General features: G+C 37.3%; 1 protein-coding gene across 4 annotated transcripts in view; it reads right to left on the reverse strand.

Annotated features, from left to right (window-relative positions):
* Window positions 1-1,114: 1,114 nt before the first annotated feature.
* The window catches only part of LOC150099720 (zinc finger protein basonuclin-2-like), a 306,977-nt gene continuing 282,913 nt past the window's right edge, over window positions 1,115-25,178 (reverse strand). For all 4 annotated transcript variants that reach the window (XM_090404535.1, XM_090404538.1, XM_090404537.1 and 1 more), the window contains one exon: window positions 1,115-7,761. In XM_090404535.1, coding sequence (XP_090260661.1) covers window positions 4,852-7,761 — 2,910 coding nt within the window. In that variant the 3' untranslated portion in view covers window positions 1,115-4,851. The remainder of the gene's footprint in view (window positions 7,762-25,178) is intronic.

The following is a 25,178-nucleotide window of genomic DNA, read 5'->3' on the forward strand; positions in this document are numbered from 1 at the left end:
TCTGTGCCCTCGGGACACAGAGGTCTGACATACTCGGGACGTGGGAATGTGACAAAAATCTAGCTGATATGACTTTTTTTAAATTAACTAGTGTATCGGTAGGAACTACAGTTGTAACTTCAGAACCCTTAAATTCTTTAATACTTGTATTTAATAGCTCTGGAATTATATAAAATGGTGCTTGTCACCTTTTAACTTTATAATAAGTGAAATGAAGCATTGTAAGTTAGTAGTTAATCTCCAGTGATTCCTGATTCATGTCGTGTTTTTGCTCATAATCTAGTAGGAGAATCTTACAACAGGTTTCGTAATTCCATTAATATTGTGCAAGTTTACATCACTATTCAATTAAATTGATATTTTTTGGAATTAACGCTATCTCAGTATGATAAACAAGAGCATTAGAAGTTTTAGAATACTCGTGTTGCTTTTGGGGCATAAACATCACTGTATCATGTTATATTATGAAACAATATACAGCGTGACCGATACTGGGGGGAAAAAAGGTGTGTGTATCCTGTAAATCATTATTAATTTTGATTCAAAAAAAGCTGATTCTAAGAATCAGTTTTTTTAAAAAAACCTGATGGATGCATTTTCAGAATGGTCTTCATTCTATTAAAAGTATGTATGAATTCAGAATATGAATTTCTTTCACACTTTTTTTTATTTCATTGTTAAATAATTCAAATCAAGCTAAAAGATAAACCTTTTGATATGTTTGCAAGTATTAAAAAAAGTAGACAAAATGGTGCTGATTCAAAGAGAACACAAGAGAGAGACCTCTCTCTCTCTCTGTTCATCAGATAGAAATGAAACACGTTTTTCAATAACTTAACGTTAAGTTTTTCGAAAATGCCGAAATAAGATGTTAAATGATAACCCGGTAGGCTTGATTTGTTCCCATATGGAGAAAAGTAGTTTATGTCAAGAAACCAACTTAAAAAAAAATACTCAAATATTTTTCTCTCTTAGTCGGAAGCAGTACGTTTAGTTCCTTAACTGAAATAGTTTCTAAATAAAAGAAAAAAGAGAATGTATACTATTATTTTACAGATAAATCGCCTCATTACTTTTATATAAGATAACAGTATGAAATGAACACACAGAGACATAGTGGTTGGAAATATTTTAACGAAGAAATTGTGAATATAACTTTACAGGATGGGAAATGGGCCTCGAATATTGCCTCTTGAAGGCAACTGCAACAATAACTTAGGATATCGACGCTCTTCTTGTGCCGATTGGTTCGCAAACGAGTACCACCACTCATCACCAGCTCTTATTTCTATGTTCATGTCTTTGTGCATTCCTTCAAGAAGGCTTCTGTGTTGTAAATTCCACAGTTCCTGAACCTTCATCACATCAACAAGGGTTACAAACAAATATAGCCACCAAAGGCAGTGTTTCGTTGCTGCATCTCGGGAACTTTTTATCCGGTCTGAGATACACATATAAAGAAATATTGCAAAGAATTGTTCACAGACATGTGTGGAAACAGATCCCATTCCTTCCTCAGAAGTAAAGTGTACCGTTTTAATAGTTAGTTTCTTAATTAATGAAATTCTTTTCTTATATGATTATAATATAAAATGTACTTTATTTAACCAGTTAAAAATAATAGGATACTTTTTTAAACATTTTAGCCTTACTTTTTGATCCTGGTTTGAACATAGTTTTTAACTGTGTGTGTATCGAAGTTTAAAAATAACATGGTCTTATTTTTTATTAATTTTAATTGTGATACTGAATTGTATACAATTGAATTTTACTCACTGCTAGAAACAATGAAATATTTAATACACGTTTGATAATTACAAGTGGCAACTAACTTTACGTATACAAGAAAACGTTAACTAAATTACAGATGTTAGTTTCCGGTGTAGCACTGGTAGATATTGCTTATCCCTTTATATTACAGTTACAATAAATTGCTAGATAAGTTTGGAAACTGGAACGCATGCAAGTCCGCTTTTAACTGATATTTTAAAGCCATCATCACTCAAAGTACTTGACTATTCCAGATGATAAATGAAGAACGGCAAAGGAATGCATTCGCAGTGTAAAATTTTAAGCGCTTTTCTGTTGGTGTATTGATATTTCAGGCTGTCAGGTTATTGAGATTTGGCATACTTTAGCAAAACGTGTCAAACTGTTCAGTTAGTGATAGTGTACATTTCCTGAATCAGGAATATTCATTTGCCGCTGTTCTTAAATCTCTACGTAGTATTAGAAATAACCGAAACGAGAACATTCGTACGGTTATAATAAATTGCGAAGTTCTCCGTTTTTTAGAATGAGAAAACATATTAAAATAAAAAAAAAATAGCAAACCGTCAACTGTTTATTAAATAGTACTGTGGAACATTGGATGTGCTGCCATCTAGTACGAACTATGAGAACTTACATAGGCAAAACAGTATCCTGAATCAGCACCTCTCTCGAGTTTATGTAATGTAGAAAAAACGATAACGATTCATCGCAATACATTGCTTTCGTCATCTAGATTCAGTGTAGTACAGCGGGACTGAATATTCTTTATATGACAGATAAGAACAGTACTGTTTGATGTACTCTTTATTTATTTACGGGGAAAAAAGCGTAAGCTTAAGTGATCTACTCTTCATTCAAAAATCAGTTTACGCACACACACTGTGGATTTGCATGGATTGCACTACTCGCAAAAAAACACGTCTTAATTTTTTTGATGTTTCCTTCGACTTCAGCGTCTTTTTTATTTTTCTGTCAGCGAATAAATGTAAAAGCTAAATTTTTCTTTATAAGCATTGACCAATCTTTTCTGTCTGCTGTGCACTCACTGTTACCCACGAATCCCTTGGCACTGTGTGCGGACTAAGCAGTGTTAATGTTTATTCTACAAAGTGTACCCAACCGGATATTCGGTATATTTTGTGTGCCTACTAAACAAGAGAATTTATTTACGATACATTTTTACTTGTTTCGGCCCGAGCCATTTATTTTTGAACTGTAATATGCAGTTATTATTTCATACCCCAGATATCTTCTTCTTCATGAACTTTTATTAAGAAACTCTTTTATTAAAAAGGAAGGAGGAAAACAGGCATCAAGATGCACTCAAGCAATATTTACACTTTAGTAATTAAAAGGATCAGATATTTTTATGCATTGCTAAAGTTAAAAGCCATTATGCAGATAATCACATCACATATGTAACTGTATTTAATGCAGCAAAAGTGAAATACAGCTTAGAATTATAGCTAAACTGTGTCTAAAGATGTTTAGATTGCTAACTCTTAGTGGGTATATTTTGGTGGACAATTTCGGCATTGTATGCAACATTAATGTGTGTTTTGTCATATTGGTTTAGCAATGACTTCTCATACTATTTAATTATGTGCGTTTTTTCGATTTAAAATGTATTCTTCTAAATTATATATTCTTAGATTTCTCCATCTACTGTACGTCAAAGCACGCTGCATAAAATCTGATTAAGGGTTATCATCATGCAGATTGTCATCGACTGTTGCTATTTAATTCCAAATGCTTGCGAATGAATGATTACTCTAGAAAATATGAATCCAGTAATGGTAGAAAGACGAAACTCCAAGTAAAACGTACATTGACTAGACAAACGTTTTCGCCTTTTCAATTTCCATTGCTAAACTTTCTAATAAATTAGATCCATAGTCCCATGCTCAAAACATTGTTATTTAATGAAGGTGTAGATAGCATGGTTTATGTGAATTATTATACTTTTAAAAGTAAGTTCACAGGACTTTTTTTACTCCTGTTCTTTTGCTTCAAGCGGTTAAAGAAAATAAGCTGTTTATGAATGAATACAACTGGTTGTTCTCTCACACGGCAAAGCATGCAGCATAAGGATACACGCTACATTGTTTAATTAAATTAAAACTAATAAATCAGTATCTCAAGATTGGCGAGATCAAAGGTTTCAATAATTCTGTTTCGCATAAAATATTAGCACGTGATGTGTATGACAAATCTAGAATAGTGCATGTACAGATTAAGGTTAATTATCACATAACAGTATGCAGTACCAGGATCAAAATACGAATCTGCTTATAACTTGAGTTTTAGGGTTCATGAGTTTCTTTATCTTTTTTTTTTTTTTTATCTATATCAGGGTTTTAAATGGCCATTTTAAAAATATTCTTGACTTATAGTACAAAGCCGTATGCATTCGTAATACACGCATTGTAATATAAGTTTTGTTTTACCTTTTGTTAACCGATTGCTAAAATAGAAATTTTTAGCAACTGAAAAATCAATTACGTTAAAAAAAAAACAATGCGAAATTATTGAAATAAGAGAACTAACGATATTAACAAACAAAATTCGGTATTTTGTTTGTTATTTTAAAAATTAAGCCGTAATAACGCGATTTGTAATAACTGTTTATTCACATTAATTTGAATTCGTTCGTGAGCATGACGGCACTAATTATCGTGAGCTGTGGATGAAAAAATTACGACAGTAAATATGCTCTCCAGTAAGCAAATTGTTGTCCGCAACGAACGTCCTTCTAGAAATATAAATTTGCCTGTCTCTGGCATACAGTTAATTTTATTGAAATTAGCTGAAAATCGAGTTTCTAACATTATGGCTGTGGCCAATCAATATTTCAATATGTTGAATCTGTATGAGCGCTATTCTGAATAGGCGCTCTGAAAATAGAGTTATGACAAAACTTAAACTGTTACTATTTCGTATATTTAAACGTACACTCATTTATCTTCGGGGGAAAGAAGGGATGGGGAAGGCAGATATAATAAAACACAGCACCAGTTCTTGTAGAATTGTAAGTAGAAGTTGGCACTAAACGAACGAGCAACGAGAAAGTAGCGTTCTTCACGAAGCTGTGCTGTTTGGCACATTATAACGATGATCGGTGCTGTCGCTATGTGCGTTCCTCGCTTTGCGAGTCAAGAATGCTTTGTCGCATCCTTCCACAGAACAAGTGAACAATTCTCGTATATGAAACGTCTCGTAGTGTTCCCTGATTACGTGACCATCGTGAAATAGTCTCTGGCAAAATATGCACGCATACCGTCCTTCGCTATCGGCGTTCAAGTCATCGTCTAGGATCAGTGTTAACGGTTTACCGTGAGGGGGTTTCGGAGGAGACGGATGATTGGGCTGGGGACTTGGTGTAGAAGCAAGGGAGCTGCTCGGGGATTCACGACCATCTAAGGCGAGTACGCTCCCGGTGGATAGTCCTTCTGGTAGCATACCAGAAGCGGAAGTTGTTGTGGGCACCATAAAGGCCGGATGGAAGGTTGGCATGACCCCCATTGGTCCCGTTGGGGTAAGGTGGTTGACAAAAGGTGAACTAGTAACTAACGTCTCCGAGAGACGACCGTGGTACAAGTCAGCAAAGTTCAAGGGAATGGCTTGTGGATCATAGAGACGAGAAAAGTAATCGTCTCTCAGACCAGTTCCGTGATGTGAGAAAGGAAAGAGGGCGCTCTTTTCGAAGAAGCTTGTTTTGTCTGAACTAGTAGACAACAATTTTCGGTGGAGATTCAAGTTAGCACTGTGTCTGTCTCGGCTACGTTTCGATGGAAACGCCGCATTACATCCTTCAACAGTACATTTATGCATCAATTTCAGATGGACATTCTGATAATGCGTTTTCACACCAAAGTGATTTTGGAAGATTTTTCCGCACGCTGTACAGCGTCGAGGATTCTCTTTGTCCACTGGGATATCTACTGATCCGACTAGCGATGCGTCACGATAGATAGGTAACAGAGGCATCTGTTGCTGCTCCGAATCCGCATCGCTGCTGTTGCTCATTGGAGGACAAGCAGTTTGCAGAAACGAGGGAGCAGTTACTTCTTGTTGTGACGCAGCGATTTTCTCTGCTGGACTTTCTGAAGTCGATGATGCTAAACCAAGTCCAGGTGCGTGATAAGACACTCCTGTAGACGTCGACATCTGAGGATTCAAGTGACTTCTGCTTGAGTTCATAAGACCCGTGAAGGCTCCCAAAGACAATGTTTCCAGGTGACGTAAAGGACTCTCCAACACCTCTTCCATCTCGAGGTTAGATTTAGGTGGTGGCGCCCTCTTGCAGAGATCCAAAGAACCATTATACTCACTTTTTGTGCATAGTCCGTGAGATCTAATATTGTCTAATGAAAAATGATGGGAAATGTCTACATTAGTCGAACGCTGTTTCGCTTCGTCCTTCGAAAAACTGTCTTTTTCCAATTCATCCTTCGAATCGTCCTCCAGAGGGTCTGAACTACCATCGTCATCAGATTTGGACTCTATGAGCCCATTGTCGTCATTATCAATGAAGGTATCACTGCTGCTGTCGTCTGTAGATACATACTGGAGCTCATCGTCACTTGCCACAGCGCACTTGGTAGGATTAAAACTTTTACGTTTGTGAACGCCCCTATTTACAGTCACTACTTCTTCTTTAACAGAAAGATCAATCCCACCAGCTGGTTCGTTAATTTTCTCGCTGTTTCTGCCTCTGTCACTTTCCTCGTCCAGGCGTGGTTTCTTTGTCAAACTTAGTACTTTATCATCTGCTCGATGCGTCTGATCCAAAGTAAGTTGTGGCAGATGTGCTGCTTGAGAAATTGTCATATCTTCAGCACTGACACTGTCAATTTTCCCTCCTTCTTCAGGCCCACTCCTCTCTCCGTCCATCAGTACTCCAAGGTGAGAAGGAAACATATGACTATTACTATGATTACCATTAAAGTTCAGAAGAGTGGTAGGTGGAATCATGGGAAAAGGATTAGCAGTTCTGCCATCATGAGGACTGATTTTCCGACGAAAATTTGGAGTATGCAGTTTTGGGTTAGGATTAGCACTGTGGCGATTGCGACTCCGACGAGAACTGAACATCATGTTACATCCATCGACAGTACATTTATGCATCTCCCGCAGATGCACTGCGCTAAAGTGGATTTTGAGAGCTCCTTTGTCACAGAAAGTTTTCAAACATACATGACACTGGACTCTCTTCTTGCCAGTAGATGGATTAGTTGTCATGTTACTGAGAAACATGGGGTTCCAACGTCGTTTCATGGGATTCGCCGATTTCCGAAGATGTTTTACTTTCCTAGCAGCAAAGATGGAATCGATGTGGTTAGTGGAAGTCTGACTGAGATTAATTGCGCAATTGGTGTCGTCCTCCGAACCTCCATCAGTTGCACTGAAATCGGAACTTAAAGTGGCCCGAGAAGAATGGTTAGTATGATGAGAGCCGAAAGGATTGACTGTTGGGAATGTGGATGTCGGTGATGATAAAGAAGTGCTATGCGGCATTGATAGTTCAGCTACTCGACTCTCTGGACTTTGTCTATCTCTCCTGAAGTCCTGCGGTTGCATATTTTGTAGTCTATTCAGAGGTGACATAGAAGGTGGACTGTTTACAGGTGAGCCAGTTGTTGGAGATAAAGATACAGAACTCACACTCGAGGGCTGATAGGGTATCGTTGGTTTACTCATAGGAAGTGACGTGAGGACAGTGGGAAGGGAAGTGGTGCATATATAGTTCGTCTTTAGAAGAGCAGTGGTTGCTGCTACCCTATTTGTTCTTTGTATGAACCTCTTTATGTCGGATTCTGTTCGACTGCTGGATTGTACCACTAATTCTGGCCTTTCGTTGCTTTCTTGAAGTAACAACTGCTGCGCGATGGCTTTGGTTTCCCCAAACCTTAGGAACTGTTGAAGGATTAGGGGCTCTTCATCTCGGGTAGCCATTATCCATCTGTCTAGAACCTGTCCTCCGGAATCCTACAAAATAAAAAAAAAAATGTATTTTCATATTCAGGTAATCAGTGCCAGAAATAAGATTAAGAAAGCATTACGTAATTTGCGTGTGTGTATTATCAACGAGGTAACAGGATTTTTCCTGCTTGAAACATGGATTTTTCATCCCGCAAAACATGCATTCGGGATTAGAAAAACACACAATTTACAGACAAAATATAAATCCAATAGATATAAGATTGACAACCTTATTCTAGAAAAGTAAGATTAGGAAAGCCAAAGATCCTGGACCTATCATGGCCTGTAAAGAATCAATGATGATCATATACTATATATATAGCAAGACGATATCGCTGAATGTTCCAAGACAAGAGAATACGTAACATTTTGATATATGTAGAAAATTTTCGTCACAAGTATAATTTAAGAAGTGAGATTAAACATTTAAACTGAATTTAGCAGTGATTAAGTTATTAGATTATTATTAGTGTGCAGGATATTCTCAAGACATAATATTATTAACATTTTTAAAATCGTTTTCTTCACTGATAGCGCCTGTAATTAAGCCCGTAATAAAAAGAGTATTCGGAATTTTACCTGTGCTACAATGATTGATGGATTAGTTCCATCACTGACGTGGCACGCACTTTCATAGTGATTGCGAATGCATAACTACAGTATATTTTGCCGCACTGATCACATTTCTGTCAAGAAGAGAAGAAAAAGTTTTCTTCTTAGTATTTTAGTAGCCAAAAAACCTTTTACTGCCACTACATGAACTTGAAATCCAAGGCCAAGTAAGTGTGGGGGGATATAATATTGGACTCCAATGACCCACATTCAGGGACAGTCCTTGTGACTAAACATTGCTCGACTCAGACAGGAGGAGCATGTTATTCATCAGCCCTATGAAATTGAAACGGATCCCCCAGCAACTAACTTTTTAAACTGCATGGTACGTGAATACTTATATTCACACATACAATCTTGATAATTTGTCTCGGGATGCAATTCAATATACGGCTGGGGTTTGCCGTCACCATGGTGACAAGCGATGATGTATTGTGGTCCCTTGTCTAAACAAGACTCGCGTGCAGAGACAAGTGAAGAGCGACTGCAACACAGCCTTGGGTATATTTTAAACAGCTGTAGCAACACGTGACACTAGTAACAAGCCATCGTACCTATTATTCAGACTGTTTCTTTTTACCGACTTGTTTATTAGAGAAGGACAGCGGATGACTCCATTTTGAACGACAGGTGACAAGAAGCGGGTGGTAGAGGAAACAAGACGGAGTCAATATACGTTCGCGAAATAGAAGTTCGGATTGTTGGTTATTTTGGGGAGAAGGAGACGTGATACGTTCATGTCAGAAATAGAGGACCAAAAACAGATGTTTGTGAAGGAAGGGAAAGGAACTAAGGGAGAATTAATGAGAATAGTTCCAAGCGACCAACAGTTCTTCCTGAAGGAGCGAATCCGACTGCACATTTTATATATAACCATTAAAAACTCTGGACAGCAATATCAGTTGCTATTGACGTAACGATGTCTCCAATCGTAGTACATAATACACATATGTCAGTAAATTGTGTGTAGTCAAAAGGTCGGTTTGTCTGTTTTGTAGCGCAAGCAAAATGCGACTTTTAAGATAGATTTATGTTAGAAATGCAGTCACTGAGAGGATACGAACTTGAACATATTTATATTCGGAAGGTCCATGATATTACAAACTAAACCGGGAGTTTTGCCATCGATCGATACCAATAAATCCAACCAACCTTTTATCATCAGATTTGATGGTAAAAGCTGGCATTGAAAGATTACCTTTCTCCTACAGTTGGCCTAAGTTGAGGAGAATTTGCCGCTAGTACGATTTTTAATTACTGTATACAATTTGGTTTCCGCTTATTTTTTGGGGGCCGGCCAAATGAATAGTCGCCGCTTTTTAACAGAATATGGGTTCGAACGCAAATATAGCATAGATACCTGCGTTAGGAAGTATAATATATAATATTATTGGGGAGTGCGAAACTACATTTTGCTTATGAAAAGAATGGCTTGAAAAGTTCCATTTGATCATTAGATAATTCGGAACTCCTGCTCTAATCATTAACCCACTCACGGAAGGTAGATTTAGAACCTTTCAGGTGAAACTGTTCTACAAATATCCGTCTCGTTTACTGTAAATCTACATCGTACCTGAATTAACCATTTCGATTTTGTCATCAGTTCAGTGACAAAATCGAAATCATTCAATGATTGATAGCAGGATCGGTATTATTTTACAACCACCTGTTTAGCAATTAAGGAGTATTGATTACTACAGCTATACAGAGGATCATGATTTGTTCCATATTTGGGTTGTTAAAAAATTAACGAGAAAGCTAATACCGTGAGATATACTCTGCCTATTAATTGCGTGTGTTCAGCGGCTGGTTTGTCAATTTTTTGGAGGATAAGACCTGCGTAACATGAACAGTCCCTGGATAAGTCACCTTTCTCCAACGAAGGTATACTGCTGTGCACAGTACATTAGTTACTTCTTCGGGTTCACTTATATATATTCATGCTGATCAAACCCAGTTTTTGGAAAGTGAGTGAATGTCACTTTTTCAGTCATTCTTAGTTCATCATAATAAGAGTCGATTCTTCACTAGTAGCAGCTTCATTGTTTGTGTTACAATTAGCCATACGCACTTTAAGTTATGCAACGTTAGTAAAGCAGATGTTTGTGCACTCATGAAAGTAGATTTTTTTTTTTCATATAATTAAGTGAATCATGCATTTCAGTGTTTCAAGACTAGAATAGTTGGGAAGCGTGCTGTGAGATAACCATTTATTGTTATATAAAGCACGCACTCAAGGTTCGGAAAATCAAGTATTAGAATATTTCAGACTGCATAATTCTTGTAAATAATTCTCGCAGCCGCCGCCGTGATTCATTATTTACCACAGCTTTCCAACAGTCTACTAATGCGTTCATTTAGGGCAAGCACTGTAAATTCGGTTCAAACTGTACCAGGTTGAACCCGAGCATTGTTTGGGATGACGTTAGATGGCGCGCAGCGGATCTTGATCTTAGAAACTGCAACGCGGTCGTCCGGCACGGTGTTCTGGTCAATCTCTAATCAATCGACGCCTTCTGCCCCATACTTAATAGAATCTCTTTTCTAACCCTTTTCCCTCTGTTCGTGTGGTTTGCAAATTTCTAAATTACACAAAAACAGATAAGCATATTTATCTTTATATACGACATCAACTTATACCGTAACTTCAAAATAAGGATTTTTAAAGTTTTATTTTAAAGAATAATATTTAATGTTACTAAAATATATTGTGCTAATGCAATAAAATACATTTGTGTGTGTGATTTCAAATTTCAAATAGATAATCTGTTTGAAACATTCTATACTGCTGTACCCTTATTTCTTTACAATAAAATATTTTGCGAATGCTAAAGGAGCCGTTCCATTGAGGCGCTTTCGTAAAGAGTGCTAACAATTTAATTATGCTGATACGTAATGTAGTACGACTGTGCGTATGTATAAAAAGAATTTATTAAAACATTGAGGATCTTTTTTTTAAGTCGAATAATACGTCAGCTGAAAGATGAAACACAGTTATGTAACAAGTGTAAAAATTCGTATTTTATAGGGGAGAGAGAGAATGTGTTGAAGACTAGATTTAAGCAGGGGGCAAGCGAGTAGACAGATTGAAACAGAAGATAAATGGACAGCGGATGGAAAAATACTCTCTATTGTTCCCCTTGACATCTATCAGCAACTGAGTGCCAGGCAGCCAGATATGGAGGCCCAGTTGTTCACGACGACACATCAACATTAGCAAGCTAATCGAATATTGACTTGGTAAAGCACACTGAACAGGGACCATAGCGGTCGATTATCCAGTAGACCAGTGTGTTGTCAGCACGTGTCTGCAACTTCCAAATGTGTGCGCCTAGATGTGCATGTGCCCTCACCACCTCTCTCTCTCGAGTCATATGAAGGCCATTATTTCCCACTCCTTCCTCTTGGTGTTAGTGACCTGTGAACACTTTAGACACCCCTGAACAACTCCGGATATGGTTTTAATCGTCTTCGCAGAGGATTAAAGGTTTCAAACACCGATAAAACGGTCATCACTCAATTTCCTTTTCTCTTCTTCCTCCGAAAATCCATACTTTTGACAGCTTCAAGATTCTGTAACCGTTTAAATAGTACAAGAAAAAAAACTAAGGACCGACTTGATTATCCCGTCAATACAACTTTGTTTGGGGGAGTTTTTATTGACAGTATGATGGGCGATTCGTGTTCCAAGAAACAGTATCATCAGTGAAAGATTGGGTTGTTTAGATATTTTCTTTTATTTGGAGTATACCTTGTCAGCTAAATGGGTGACAGGAGTTATGTTTCTGGCGAAGTATACGCATCAAAACAGACGCAGCTATTATCTTGCTTATGTAAATATGTTCGCTTGCTCTATCTCAAATAGGAGTTTGCTCATTTAATCGTATCATACAGTACGATTTTTCCATTTCTACGCCCAGTTTTTTTTTACCGACATACTTATTTCTCGTCTGGTCTCCATGTTTTCTTTCATCGCGGATTTTTATTAATAACAGATGCAGGTTAATAATACTTCGCGTTACAGGACACGAACTGCCCAGATTCGCTTCCGTAACCATAATTTTAGGATAAGGTCCGTCTTATGTTTCGATATGTTTGTGTGTGAACTGCGTAAGGTTCCCGGTCCTGGTAAAAAGGAATAAAAAAAAATACAAAAATTAATTAAAAAAATCTTAACCCATTCGCTGTACTAATATATTGTGGGTTCATACCCTTTCGTGTAAGGAAGTTTCATTAAGAAAAAAAAAAAAAAAAACCGAGTGCAGTGTGTTATGCCTGTTAATTGCGCATATTCTACAGTTGGTTTGCCTGTATTGCGACATGAAAACCCGAGTTTCCGGGAAGAAGAAAATCCTTACTCTCTCGTATGACATCGGCTAACTTGCTTTCAGTTAAAAATACTTTATAGAAGTTCTTCGAGTTCGAATCCAAATAGTTATTTCAGCTTTCAGTTAAATCCTGAAGCAATTGTTTCCTCATTATATAGTATATTTAATATATTTTAACAAAGGCAAATGCCCAGCTGTCTTTGTGATTTGTGACAAAACTACCACCATCATCATCCTAATATATACATTTAAAGAGTGTACATAATACTATGATAGCACTACACCACCATTAAATTTACATATTACCAGCTTTCTTCCAAGTTAATATATTATTTGTCAGGTCCATTCCGATGTCTTCTGACGAACGTTGTTTTGTTATGATGTTACAGAAATTACCCATTCTGGAATGAAGATTTTCATTCTGTTCAGAATTTCCACTCTATATCCTAGCTGTCGTTTTCTAAAAGGTATGCCAGGGCGGTCATAAAAAGCTTATCATAAGTGACTTGAGACAAAAACTGTAGCTTTATTCACAACCTACACAAAATTACTAACAGGGTTAAGGCTGAAGGCCAATATAGAAAACTCGCTGCCTGTGTGGATGGCAATCGTGCCATCTGGCCCTTCCTCACAAACGATGTTGGCAACTTCGGTCTAGCTATGCTCCCCCCCCCCTCCTCAATCTGCTAGATATTACAACAGACATCTCCCAGAGATAAAGCTAGATGCCAAGGAAAATCTCCTCTTTCTGCCAGAAAGACATCAGAAGAATTTTGATTGGATTGATTGGACAACCTGGATACTAGAAAGGTTATCTGTCCTGATGGTATCCTAACAATTTTTCTCAAGAGATGTGCTCATAAACTAACACCTTTAGTTCATAACACCTTTATCATCTTTGCACTATATTATATTCAGCTGGCATCCATTCTACAGCATGGAAGCAAACCAATTTAAAAAAAAAGTATCTACCTAAAACTAATCGACCTATTGATCTCGTCTCAGTGTTGTCTAAAGTAATGGAGGAGGTCATCAAAAGTCAACTTCTTCGATATCTGAAGAACTATCAAGTAATCAGTGTCACCAATATGGATTCTCTAATCAAAATCCACAGCAGATCGTCCTGCCTGCGTCACCCACCTCTGAATACGAGGCATGGGAAAGTTTAGAGAAACTTTCCTTTTGTTGTTGCATTTGACATTTCCAAGGCATTTGATGATATTTGAGATTGAATGCTACTGAGCAAATTGCCATCTTATGGCCTATCTTCCACCCTTTGTAAATTGTTTGCCCAGTCTCTCGGTTCGTTTACTGGGTGCAATGGTGAAGGGATATTTTCTGTCTTCAGATTTTCCAACTAATTGCACTAAACTAAAACTAAACTCAAACCCTGTTCGATTTTGGCGATGATAACCCTCTCCACGTATCCTACTCATATGACAAATCTTGCAGTACGCAATCATTTCAAGCTTCAAGATCATCTAAAATAGATGCCCTGAACGCTGATCTCCATAGTCCATTTAGAAAACAACCTGGCCAGTTCAGTGCTTAAAAACACAGATTTTATTCATTAAACTGAAGCAAATACCACAGTTCACTGTACTCAGTATTTATTCATTCCATTTACTGATAATAAAGTAGCAGAAGTATAATAAGAGTTGACGAAAACAGCACTGAGTGTAATTACCAGCAGATGAGTCTGACTAGTAATGTATGTTTTTATAGTCTTTTAATAATTCATTGATAACTCAATCTTCAGCCAGTTTATCAAAATATCAGTGTATGGCACACATTTTTAAAGACTTGAGCTAATGAAATCCAGGCGTATTTATATTTGAGACACGCAATCCATTTATGGTATTTAATTTCCAAGAGCAAGTGACTACACTTTTTTTCAGTACCTTAAAAGGAATATTTAAGGTAGTGAGAATTTTGATTCCATAGACTCAGAGTATCATCAAAATTATGTCATATTCATCAGGTAATAACGCTTATGATACTGCTTTGGTAATTAGCTTTACTTTGTGTTCATAATGTGAGCTGCAACTATATCTTTAAGCTGTTATCCTAAACCATAAAAACTGCCTTATATTATTATTATTGTTAGACACCTCCAGGGAGTCCAAAGACTCATCGAAGGAGGGCACCTGCTCCACAACTCTGCCTCTTACTGCACCAACGTCCTCTACCGCCGACCACCACTAGTATTTCCAAAGACAATCAGAAACATCCATGCCCAGCGGGATTCGAACCCGCAGCCTTTTGGCTAGAAAGCGAATACGCTAACCACTCGGCCAACAGGCTGGCATTATGTTATATATTATTGTCAAGTTCTTTGTAAGTACAAGAGGCTAATGACTTCACATCAATTGCCCTGGTATTCCATAATGCACACATCCTTTCGGACGTGTATAATGCTATATACTCTATTATGGGAAGGATCAATACCCAGGCCGATTTCGACCATTATTAAGATATCATCATTGGGAACCAGATTTTTACATTTTTTTTATTTATTTGCTTACACTTGGATAAAGGATTAACCAAGTGTAAGCAAATTTAACCTCTAGAATTTGTAATCCAATCCGGAGTATTTTAGTAATAAAGTTATACAATTTTTGACTATTTATAATATCAGAAATGTGGATCACAACAGACTGTGGATTGCAATAAGATCAATGGGAATACCTGTGCATCTAATCCTCATGATAAGAGAGCTGCATGACAATCAAGAAGCTTCAGTAAAAACAGTCTTTGGAGAAACAGACAGTATTCGATTGGAAAAAAGGGATACGGCAGGGTTGTCGCCCTATCTTTTTAATATTTATAGTGAATATATTATGAGAATATCTAATTTAGACAAAGATATAGCTGGAATTAAGATTGGTGGCAGAAAACTAAATAATTTAAGATATGCAGACAATACAATCCTCATAGCAGAAACTAGGGAAGATCTGGAGCGGTAAATTACATTGGGTAAGAGGGAAAGTAACAAAGCTGGGCTTAATTTAAACATCGACAAAACAAAGCAATTTAAATGAATTTATAATCGTTGAAAATTATGATTGGGGTCCAGAATCAGAAATGATGGCACATGTGAAGATGAACTTAAAAGAAGGATAGTCATGGGAAAAAAGGCTATGCTAAACCTAACAAAAATTATGAAAGATAGAGGTGTAAGGCCACGAAAGTTAGAATTGTCAAAGCAATGGTATTTCCAGTAGTGATGTATGGATGTTAAAGCTGGATTGTTAAGAAGAAAGACAGAAAGCGAATTGATTCATTTGAATTATGGGTGTGGAGGAGACTATTAAGAATCCAATGGACTGCAAGAATGACCAATAATATTTTAGAGAGTATAACAACAAAATGCTCCTTGGAGGCGATGATCGCTAAACAAAAGTGGATGCACTTTGGACATATTATGCAAGCTAAAATCATTGTAAAAGACAGTTATGCTGGGGTAGATTGAGGGAATGAGAAGAAGAAGAGGAAGACCACAAAAGAGTTGGATGGACAACATAAAAGAACTTACCAACTTGAACTTACAATTGCTGAAAGAAAGGACAAGAGGCCGAGTGGGATGGAGGCCTTTGTGCACAAGATCACCAAGAATCGTTTAGACTCTTGGTGATCTTGAAAAAAAAAACTTTCCAAACCTAGGTTTCGTAATTTCACTTGTGCAAATGTAGAATATACAGCATACAGTAGTATATATTCTTCTAAAAAATGTTTTTCCTCTGGTCTGGTTTTCACGTACGCACTATTATTGTGAACTATTTCCTCTACTAGTAGGGTAATGAACAGTCTTTTAATTCATTTTTATAACATGAATTCATTAGCATCTTTTATTCTAATCGTGGTTATATAACCTAGAACTGGCTCATGTGACCTTCATAGCATTGATTGCAATGTACGCATACTTTCTTTTGATAACTGCCCAGTGCAATGCTTATGAAGAGAAAAAAACATTTAACATGTTTTTTTCTCTTCATAAATAAAATGCTGCCATGAGATATCGGTGTTATGTTTTCTAAGCACCTCTAAAATTAAGATTAAGGTTATTCACGTCGCATCAGTTTCCTTCCCATAATTATAGTGTTAAAGCTCCCCTTATCGTGATAAGTTCAGGACAGGGGGGAAAACCCCAAATCAGTTTATTATTCTTGAGCTGCAAAGGAATGGTTTGGTTGGAATTATGCGAATGCAAGTAAGGCTGTGGAACCATTGTATTTATTGTTAATCGCATGTGTTCTCCGGTTGGCGAAACTAAAACTATTCTCCTTCGTATGAGACCTGTTACGATGGAAAGGAAATTCGGCAATGAAATAAGAGTGAGCATAAACAGAAATGTGTCATTTCTGTTGACTACTATTTCTAACTCTACGTGGACTGAAACTCTTAAAAAGATCATAAAAATAACGCTGCGATACAGTGATAGATGGACGATAGATAGATAGATAAACCGCGTTTCTCCCCTCCATATTCTTGGAACCGAAGACGCGACGAAGTTTCCGAATGACGAGGCGGTAACTGGTAATTTGGGCACTGCCGCCTTCAGCCGACGGTGGGAAAACTCACTTGTTACGGAATGACAACGGAGATGACAGATGACCAGGCGGGGTCGAGAGACAAGGTCACGAGTTGTCGCACGCCGGCGAGGCCCGGTGTCATTTATCACCGACTCCTCTCTCCAGCATGACAAGAAAATTTGCTCTTTAATAGCCTGGGCACAATGTCATCCCACTCACTCCGAACCCTTTGTTAGCCTCTGCAGCTTGCGTGCACGAGCGTCGGCGGCAGATACAACGCTTTCCGGATAGTGGTGGTAGCCGAAGCGGTGCAAGAAGTTGTGGAGGTTACATGAGATATGATAGCGTTCCCGGGTGAAGAAAGGAGAGTGACAGAGCATAACCGTGAAATCCTGCTGGTGGTGTACTGATTTCTATAGGGGGAGCCACTATATTAGTGGAGTTCACTTAGTCTAATCAGGTTATTGATAATTAAGCAATATCGTTCTTTATAAAATCTCTTAATTTATATACATATATGAAAATTATCAATACCTTCTTGTTGGCGTTGAATTACGCTTAGCCTAAAGTTCCTATGTTGTAGCTAACTGTGCATTTACATCAAGAGATAATGAAGTGCGTTACAGAAATGAGTACTATTATTCATTTCCTCGAATAGGGAACACTGGGTTAACCTGGTTATGAAAATATCTTAACATTGACTCTATTTGTGAATTGTGGGATCGGGGGAATAATTATTCATTTTTGAAGTTTAGTTTTGACTGTTTCCTTTTCTAATGCACCATTTTTAACTACTAGTTAAAAATAGTTCGCAAGAGCTCGTTCTTCCTATTTAGGAAGAACGAGCTGTTGCAATTACCGAATGGTGTTGAAGTTATTGCACAGAGAACGTGGGGTGAAGTTGAAATTAAAAAAAAAAAAAAATTGGAACGTAATAGAAATAAAAATCTTCTGAATATGAAAAATATATTTAACTGCGATAAATCAGTATTTTATAAAAATTATTTTCATTAAATACTTTCCTGAGAATGCTATATTACTACTAACACGCTGCTAACGGTTAAGCAGTAGTATCATGTTCATTTGGTATAAAAAGAACCCCTAGAACAAAACTGATATAACCACAAGAAAGAACATATGAGAATATAAGAATATAAGTTACTTGCATAACTCTGCTACTAGTATGTTCTTTCTTGTGGTTATATCAGTTCTTTAATACCATTTTTCTTCTGGGTGTTTATCAGAACTTCTCAGTCCCCCCCCCACTTGTCGTTTTGATTGACGAATAATTAGTTATCACGATAATTCTAATTTCTTAGTCACATCTGAAGGCCGTTTGTATAATTAAATACGTAAACATAGCATCGAACTAGAAATGTGGTGTGCCGCTAACAATTAAACTGTGAGGGTTGAGAGAACTCCAGTTGTTTGCTCTGCTGTTGGTGTTGAAAGTTATTCTTTGACACATATTTCGACTGCGTATACCTCTTGCTTTCTTTCCTTCTTGATCGCATACTATAACTTTTTTTTCATACAGAATCTATTTCCTTCTTCCACTGAAAGTAGTGGCCAAACTATTAGTTTAGAACAATGTGTAACAATGCCAATGGTAGACTACTGAAATTGCATAGCTTTTCTGCAGTCATTTTAATAATTTTTTTTTAAAAAAACAATCCCATCTGCGAAAGGTCGAAACCATAACACATCCACTACCATGGAAAGAACAAAATGTGGAAAAATCTTCCATTCTAAAACTAGTATATAAAAACTTTGGACAATCACTGACGAGACTTACGCTCGTCACTCTATGTACTAAACTGTTTTAATTGTCATAAAATCAACTTAAATGTTATCCCATTCACCCCTATTAACTTATTCTTTCTCCACGTGACCATCTAGTTAAGTAAATCTTGCGTAGCTTTCATGAGAAAATCATTTCATGACTTGAGTGTGACTGTAATTAACGAAACTCTCTCTCTCTCTATTCTGTAAATGGCCTGTTTTTCTCACCCAGATGACCTCCCCTACTCTCCCCTAGTGACCAGTAGCCCGGCCAAGTACAGGTCACTCCACACAAGCCATTACGAGAACGGCCACAGACCACGAATGCTGAGACAATAGCCATTAGACCCACCCCAGGCAGCGGCAGACGGCCAAGCGGTGCGTTACCTAATGAGCCGTAGCAGGTCCTCTCCCCCTTCCTCCCTTGGAGATTGTCTGAGAGCCAAATGGGCTCTCCCTCAATCCCCCCATCCCCCCACCCTCAGTGATCAGGGAGAGACTTCTTTAAATAGAGCAGACTCAGCTTATTAGGCAGATACGAGGGCGGGAGAGCGGCGAGAAACAAAGAACTTAATGGAAGCCTCACGAGGTGTTACAGTGCTCTTCCGGAAAATCTGTAATTTTGACTGTGGCACGGCTGAGAAGCAGTGAATAGCCATGCATGACCGCTCTGTATAGGTATAACCTCCTGGCTTATATTACAATTAAGCACTTAGCTAAAGAATCTAAATGCCACTTACTACAGCATTTCTGTAGTAATGATATCTGTAATGTTTTTTTTTTTCAATTAAATTGTTGAGCTTCTTGCTAGCCAATATTCAAATCTTGCATTCCATCTCACCCATGGCGATCTAATGTTCTAGAAATCATTTATACTACTTTATGAAATGACAAGCTGTAGAATAAAAGTACAGATGTCAGAGGCAATTACAATGACTGGTGCGAGTATATGATATTTTCTTTTTATGCTGGAAATAGGAGTTTTCTAGAATTATACATGGTCCTTAAATTATTATCCAGTTTCAAGCTTACTAAACTTACTTCATCCCATTAGGGAAAAAATGCTCTTTTATCTCCTTTCTTAAACAATCTTTCTTCAACAGTATTTACAAAATTGTTTAAAGTATGTTTCTTCGTTGCTATCGTCGTAACCCACTAAGCAGCTATACCTAGAAACTGCATATTTGGAGAACGCAAAAAACAAACAGCAAAATTGTATCTCAACCATAAAATCACGTTTTTTTGTTTAATTTTACATATTTTCTTGAATTTAGAGAGGTAAAATACTGCTTCCCTAGGGATGGCATATACCCTAACGACAATCCTGATTGCTCTATTATGATAGCAGTTTCGATACAAATTTTTAAATGAGGGACTGCCATAAAAATGCGCACTTTCTAGAGTTATATTCCATCCAACGCATTGCTGCTAGTCATTGAATAAGTTCCGTTGGAAGTCTAGTAGTGTGTTAAAATTGTTATTTGAACTGAACACATATACGAACATTAGTTTTACAATCATACATCATGAATTCGAGAATGGCGAAAGTAACGCTTACGTTATATGCGTTATATGGGATTCATATATACCCGGATCTCATACTGATTTCATTCCTCCCCTTTCCATTCTGCTAGTCAATAACATAGTTATTATAGTCTAATTTTGATTCTGAATGAGTGGAGTTTGCATTAAGTGACTGGTTGATTAGAAACAGTTTTACAGTGAAGTGCATGCCGAATGTAAATTGCATTCATGCAATTGCATATGTATGAACTACTTAAGGAAGGCTGTGTATTTGATTATACACAAAATTATTGTGGTATTACAAGTCTAAGTAACATATTAGAAGTGTAGATGTGCAGTGCCAACCAAGCTAGCGTTTATTCTACTTTATAAGAATTGCAGCATAAGAACATTGACACAAACGTACTAGATTTGCCCGCTTTCCAAATGTAAATAGTTCAGAAATGGCCTCAAATTACCGAAGGAGGAAATAATAGCATTTAAAGTGACCAAAATTTTACATTACTACTATTTCAACCATTTTAGTATATAGGAAGGATTCTAGAGCAGGAGTTGGGGAAAAAAATTATCTAGACGTGCTTATATATGCATAAACACTGGTTTCCATCAATGAAGGAACAAAGATAAAAATCACGATAACTCATAGAATTGTATGATGAATTTTTATGCAATTATGTGAAAAGCAGCATAAAGAGATATGAAAAAATACCCACAAAAATTGTAAATTATAAATAGTATAATTCTGTAACAAATGGGTACATGAAGACAATGGTCAAAAACAACATGCCGAAATGAGATTATCAAAGTGCTTCAATAAGGAATATGGTCACCCTCACAGCAAAACCTCGCCCACAACTATGTTTCACACTGTCCATGAGCTCAGTTGGTAATAGCAATCATTCTCCTGCAGAGCTCTTCTAAGTCCCTCGAGGGTTTTGTGTGTGTGTGTGATAGAGGGGGGGGGGGAGGTGAGAGCTGCAACACATCTACCTAGACCATGCTCAATATAATTAAGGTTAGGAGACCTGGCTGGCCAAGTCCATACGTACGCTAGTCTCTTCTTGAAGATGGCGGTCCACGAGATTCGCTTAATGAGGATGAACATTATCATCTTGTAGGATAAATGTCTCCTCTATCGCACCCGTATACGGACGAACATAGAGGGATACAGAATCTCGTCTCTAATAACCTCATGGTTCTGCTAGGAAGCAAATACAGGTCGGTGCGTCTCCGCCCGAAATGCCTCCCCAAACCATCACACTACCTCCACCATAAGTGTCCCTTTCGCGGATATTAGAGGGATTATAACGTGTCCCTGGTTCTCTCCAGATCAGAGCACGCCTGGTATCGTTATGTAGTGACCGAGTCTTGGATACAGTTGACGTGAAGCCTCGCACGCGGACTACTGATCGCCTAGCATACAGAGACCACCATGAAGCGTTTTGCGCACAGTGGAAGTAAATACCAATGTTCTAGTAGCCGACACGAAATCAGATCATAGCAGAATCGGGGGTGGCACTCCTGTTTGAGCGAACAGATAATCAGAGATATCGGTCATCCACTGATGTCGTAGCTCGGGACCTTCCTTCACTGTATCTCCGGGATGCTGTTTCTGACTGGAATTGGTTGTACAGCCGCTGAACCACGGAATGACTAGCATGCAATCATCTGGCCATCTCCGGGCGACTTTGATAGGCCTCTACTTTTCGGATATGTTTGAAATTACGATATTTCTTGATCTCACTCAGGACAAAAAAAAAAAAAAATGTTGGCTTTTATACTGTCGCTCATTTGCATGCGGTAACCAGACATGTCACTTTTTACGTACTTGGCTTTACTATGTTTTTTACCCTTTCCCCCCATCGCGATTTTTCTCTTTGTTTCTTAATTTATGGAAATCAATGTATATTTCCATTACATTTTATTTATTTTAGAAATATCCCACATCTTCAGTAGCAATAAATATAATCCATCTATAGAAAGGCGATGAGAAAATGTACCGAAATTCAGAGTAAATCCACATTCCCATAATTTGTCTTCCCGTTCAGCATTCCCGAGTATAGATATCATTGTAGTCATTTCTGCACCCTTGACCACACTCGTGCACAGTCGTCAAAATGCGATAGGATAGAGAGAGCAATAACTTTATTCCAACTCTTCGGTATCCTTCCTAACATAGTAGTTGGTATCCTTGCATTATTTTTACCACCTTTGTATCTCTTCAACCCAAAATGCAAACCAGCACACTTAAGAAAGTTAAAGTCGTATCCATTTTCTTCTGTTCACATTTCTCATCTATTGAACTAATTTAATATTCTTTCTGGATCAATTTCTATAGTTCTTCCTAAATCACATAATAAGACAATTGTACGTGTACCTTGAAATTAATTTAGATTATTATTAGACAAATTAAGTAGCAGTAGTCCAAGTGCAAAGCTTGTGGCACTCCCATTTGTCACTTTCGTTCTCTTCGACTCTGTTTTTCTATTACGCTAGTCTGATGCTGTTAGACAGTTATCTTAATATCAGCAACTTATTACACATTCTTAACTATCTTAATTCTATCCAAGCCTTTTTGAAAATATTTTTTGAATATCAGAGAGTTATTGCCGTTATCCGACTCAATGATTTGCTTATATATATATGAGAGCGGGTATGCTGTCCATTCGGCTACCCGAGCGACATTTGGATATTACCAATGCAAATTGTAATGTCCAAAAATTCTCTTTGTTTACTGTACTTCTGATATATTAGTAAACAAACATAGGGATTTCCCTCTAGACATAGAAGAATTCCATTCAACAACATTCATCCCTCATCTTTTTATTGATGTAAAAAAAACTATCCGTTTGAACAATGTTCAGGATCATTTCCTCTATACAATCATTCTTCTGATCGCAACCCACTTTACTATTATTACTGTATTTACCCATTGCTATATTATTTGCACAAAACATTTTCAGCTTCAACAGTAGCAACAACTCTCATATCCCAGATTCTTCTCATCTACTCTTTCTCCAATCACTCTCTTTAACTACTTTATACTAAATCCATTCAACTATCATCGTGGGAAAAATCTATTATATCAAAATAGACATTGACATGCTACATGCCACTGCTTCTATACAAGCCATATATCGAGTCATTCACAACCACAGCGCTTCTCAGTTTATTCCTGCTATATCTCGGTATTATACATATTTCACTTCATATATTTAACAGTTCTTTCAATACTCTATCATGCAAATTTTATTACCATTTAAAATATTTTGCCCCGACTAATTTTCATTTATCACAGGCGGGATAAGAGTTAAATCATCTAATCCACAATGGACACCAAAAAACGAAACTTTTGCAAGACGCCCTAGGCCTCGAATAATTAGGGTAGCGGTTTCACTAGACAACGAAAATTTGTTTACCACGTAAACACAATAATCTCACTCTTCCCTTTTGCGTCTTCCCAGTGCTGGTCACATCCTGATTGCTGATCCCGCAAGATTCGGGATGTAGCCACTCTTTACAAAGAAAATGCAAAAGCAATCAATAGTCTTTTCTCACTTATAATTCTCATTTATACCACCTGACATTCTCTAGTAAAAGCGTTATGGACTTTTCAACTTAAGGTGAGGTAGCCATCGTCATCCATGGAAGTGCAGGGTTTTTCATCCGCAAACCAATCAATCAAAAGAATACACAGCAGCCATCATACACTGGCTTTTTATCGCTTTAGGTGCTCTGACCTTAATTCCAAACAACTATCTTTTGTATTCGCTTTCCAGTTGTGCCTCAACGCTCTACAGATCTTGTTGCAATCGAGATGATACCGTTGTCCTAAACGATTGTCGCTTTAATACTATGAGGCTTAACATTACGTTGCAGCTCTAGTTCGCACATAGTTTATAGACTATCCATTCCCACTTTTTTACAGCATCTTTTCCTCAAGAATCATATAGGAAATGTAGTCAGCTTCGAAGCTTTTCAACCACTTTGTAATTCTCTGCATAGGTAATCTTTAATTTGTAATCAGCCCTTGCTGAGGGGGGGGGGGGTGAACATACTAATAAGTATTGCTATAGTGGACGTTTGAGACCATTACTTGTACACGAACTATACGTAACATTGACAAAAACACTAGCACTGACATTTACGAGATATGTCTATGAATCAGGGAAAAAATGGACCTTCGTAATTGATAAAAAGTCATATCGAATAGGCTCATTCTCACACACACACACAACTGTTAAATTATGTATTTATGTATTATCTTTGAAGTTTCAAGACATTAAATAACGCAGTTTAGAACACGAAAGTAAGCGATTGTTAAAAAAAAAAATAGCGCAAGTAAAATTGTTCTGCCGGAAGTCTGGATTAAAGTTTTGAATCCTTTATCAACGTGTCTTCACCAAACTATTTCTAATATATCAGCACTTTGGAGATTATAACATTTGTGATCATCGATCATTTTTGTAACAACCAATCAGATCTCTCTCTCAGGAACGTATATTATTATTGTACATGCGCTAATATTTCTTAGTTTTATAAAGGTAATGTAAAAACTCACTAATTAAAAAATAGGCACATTTAGTTAATGAAATCTGGACACTGGTAATATCTCCATGATATCGTTGCTGTTTTTTTTTTTTTT

The sequence above is a fragment of the Typopeltis vanoorti genome, chromosome 14 (genome assembly GCF_054136105.1).
Source record: "Typopeltis vanoorti isolate ZY-2024b chromosome 14, IOZ_Tvanoo_1.0, whole genome shotgun sequence".
NCBI classification, from domain to species: Eukaryota; Metazoa; Arthropoda; class Arachnida; order Uropygi; family Thelyphonidae; genus Typopeltis; species Typopeltis vanoorti.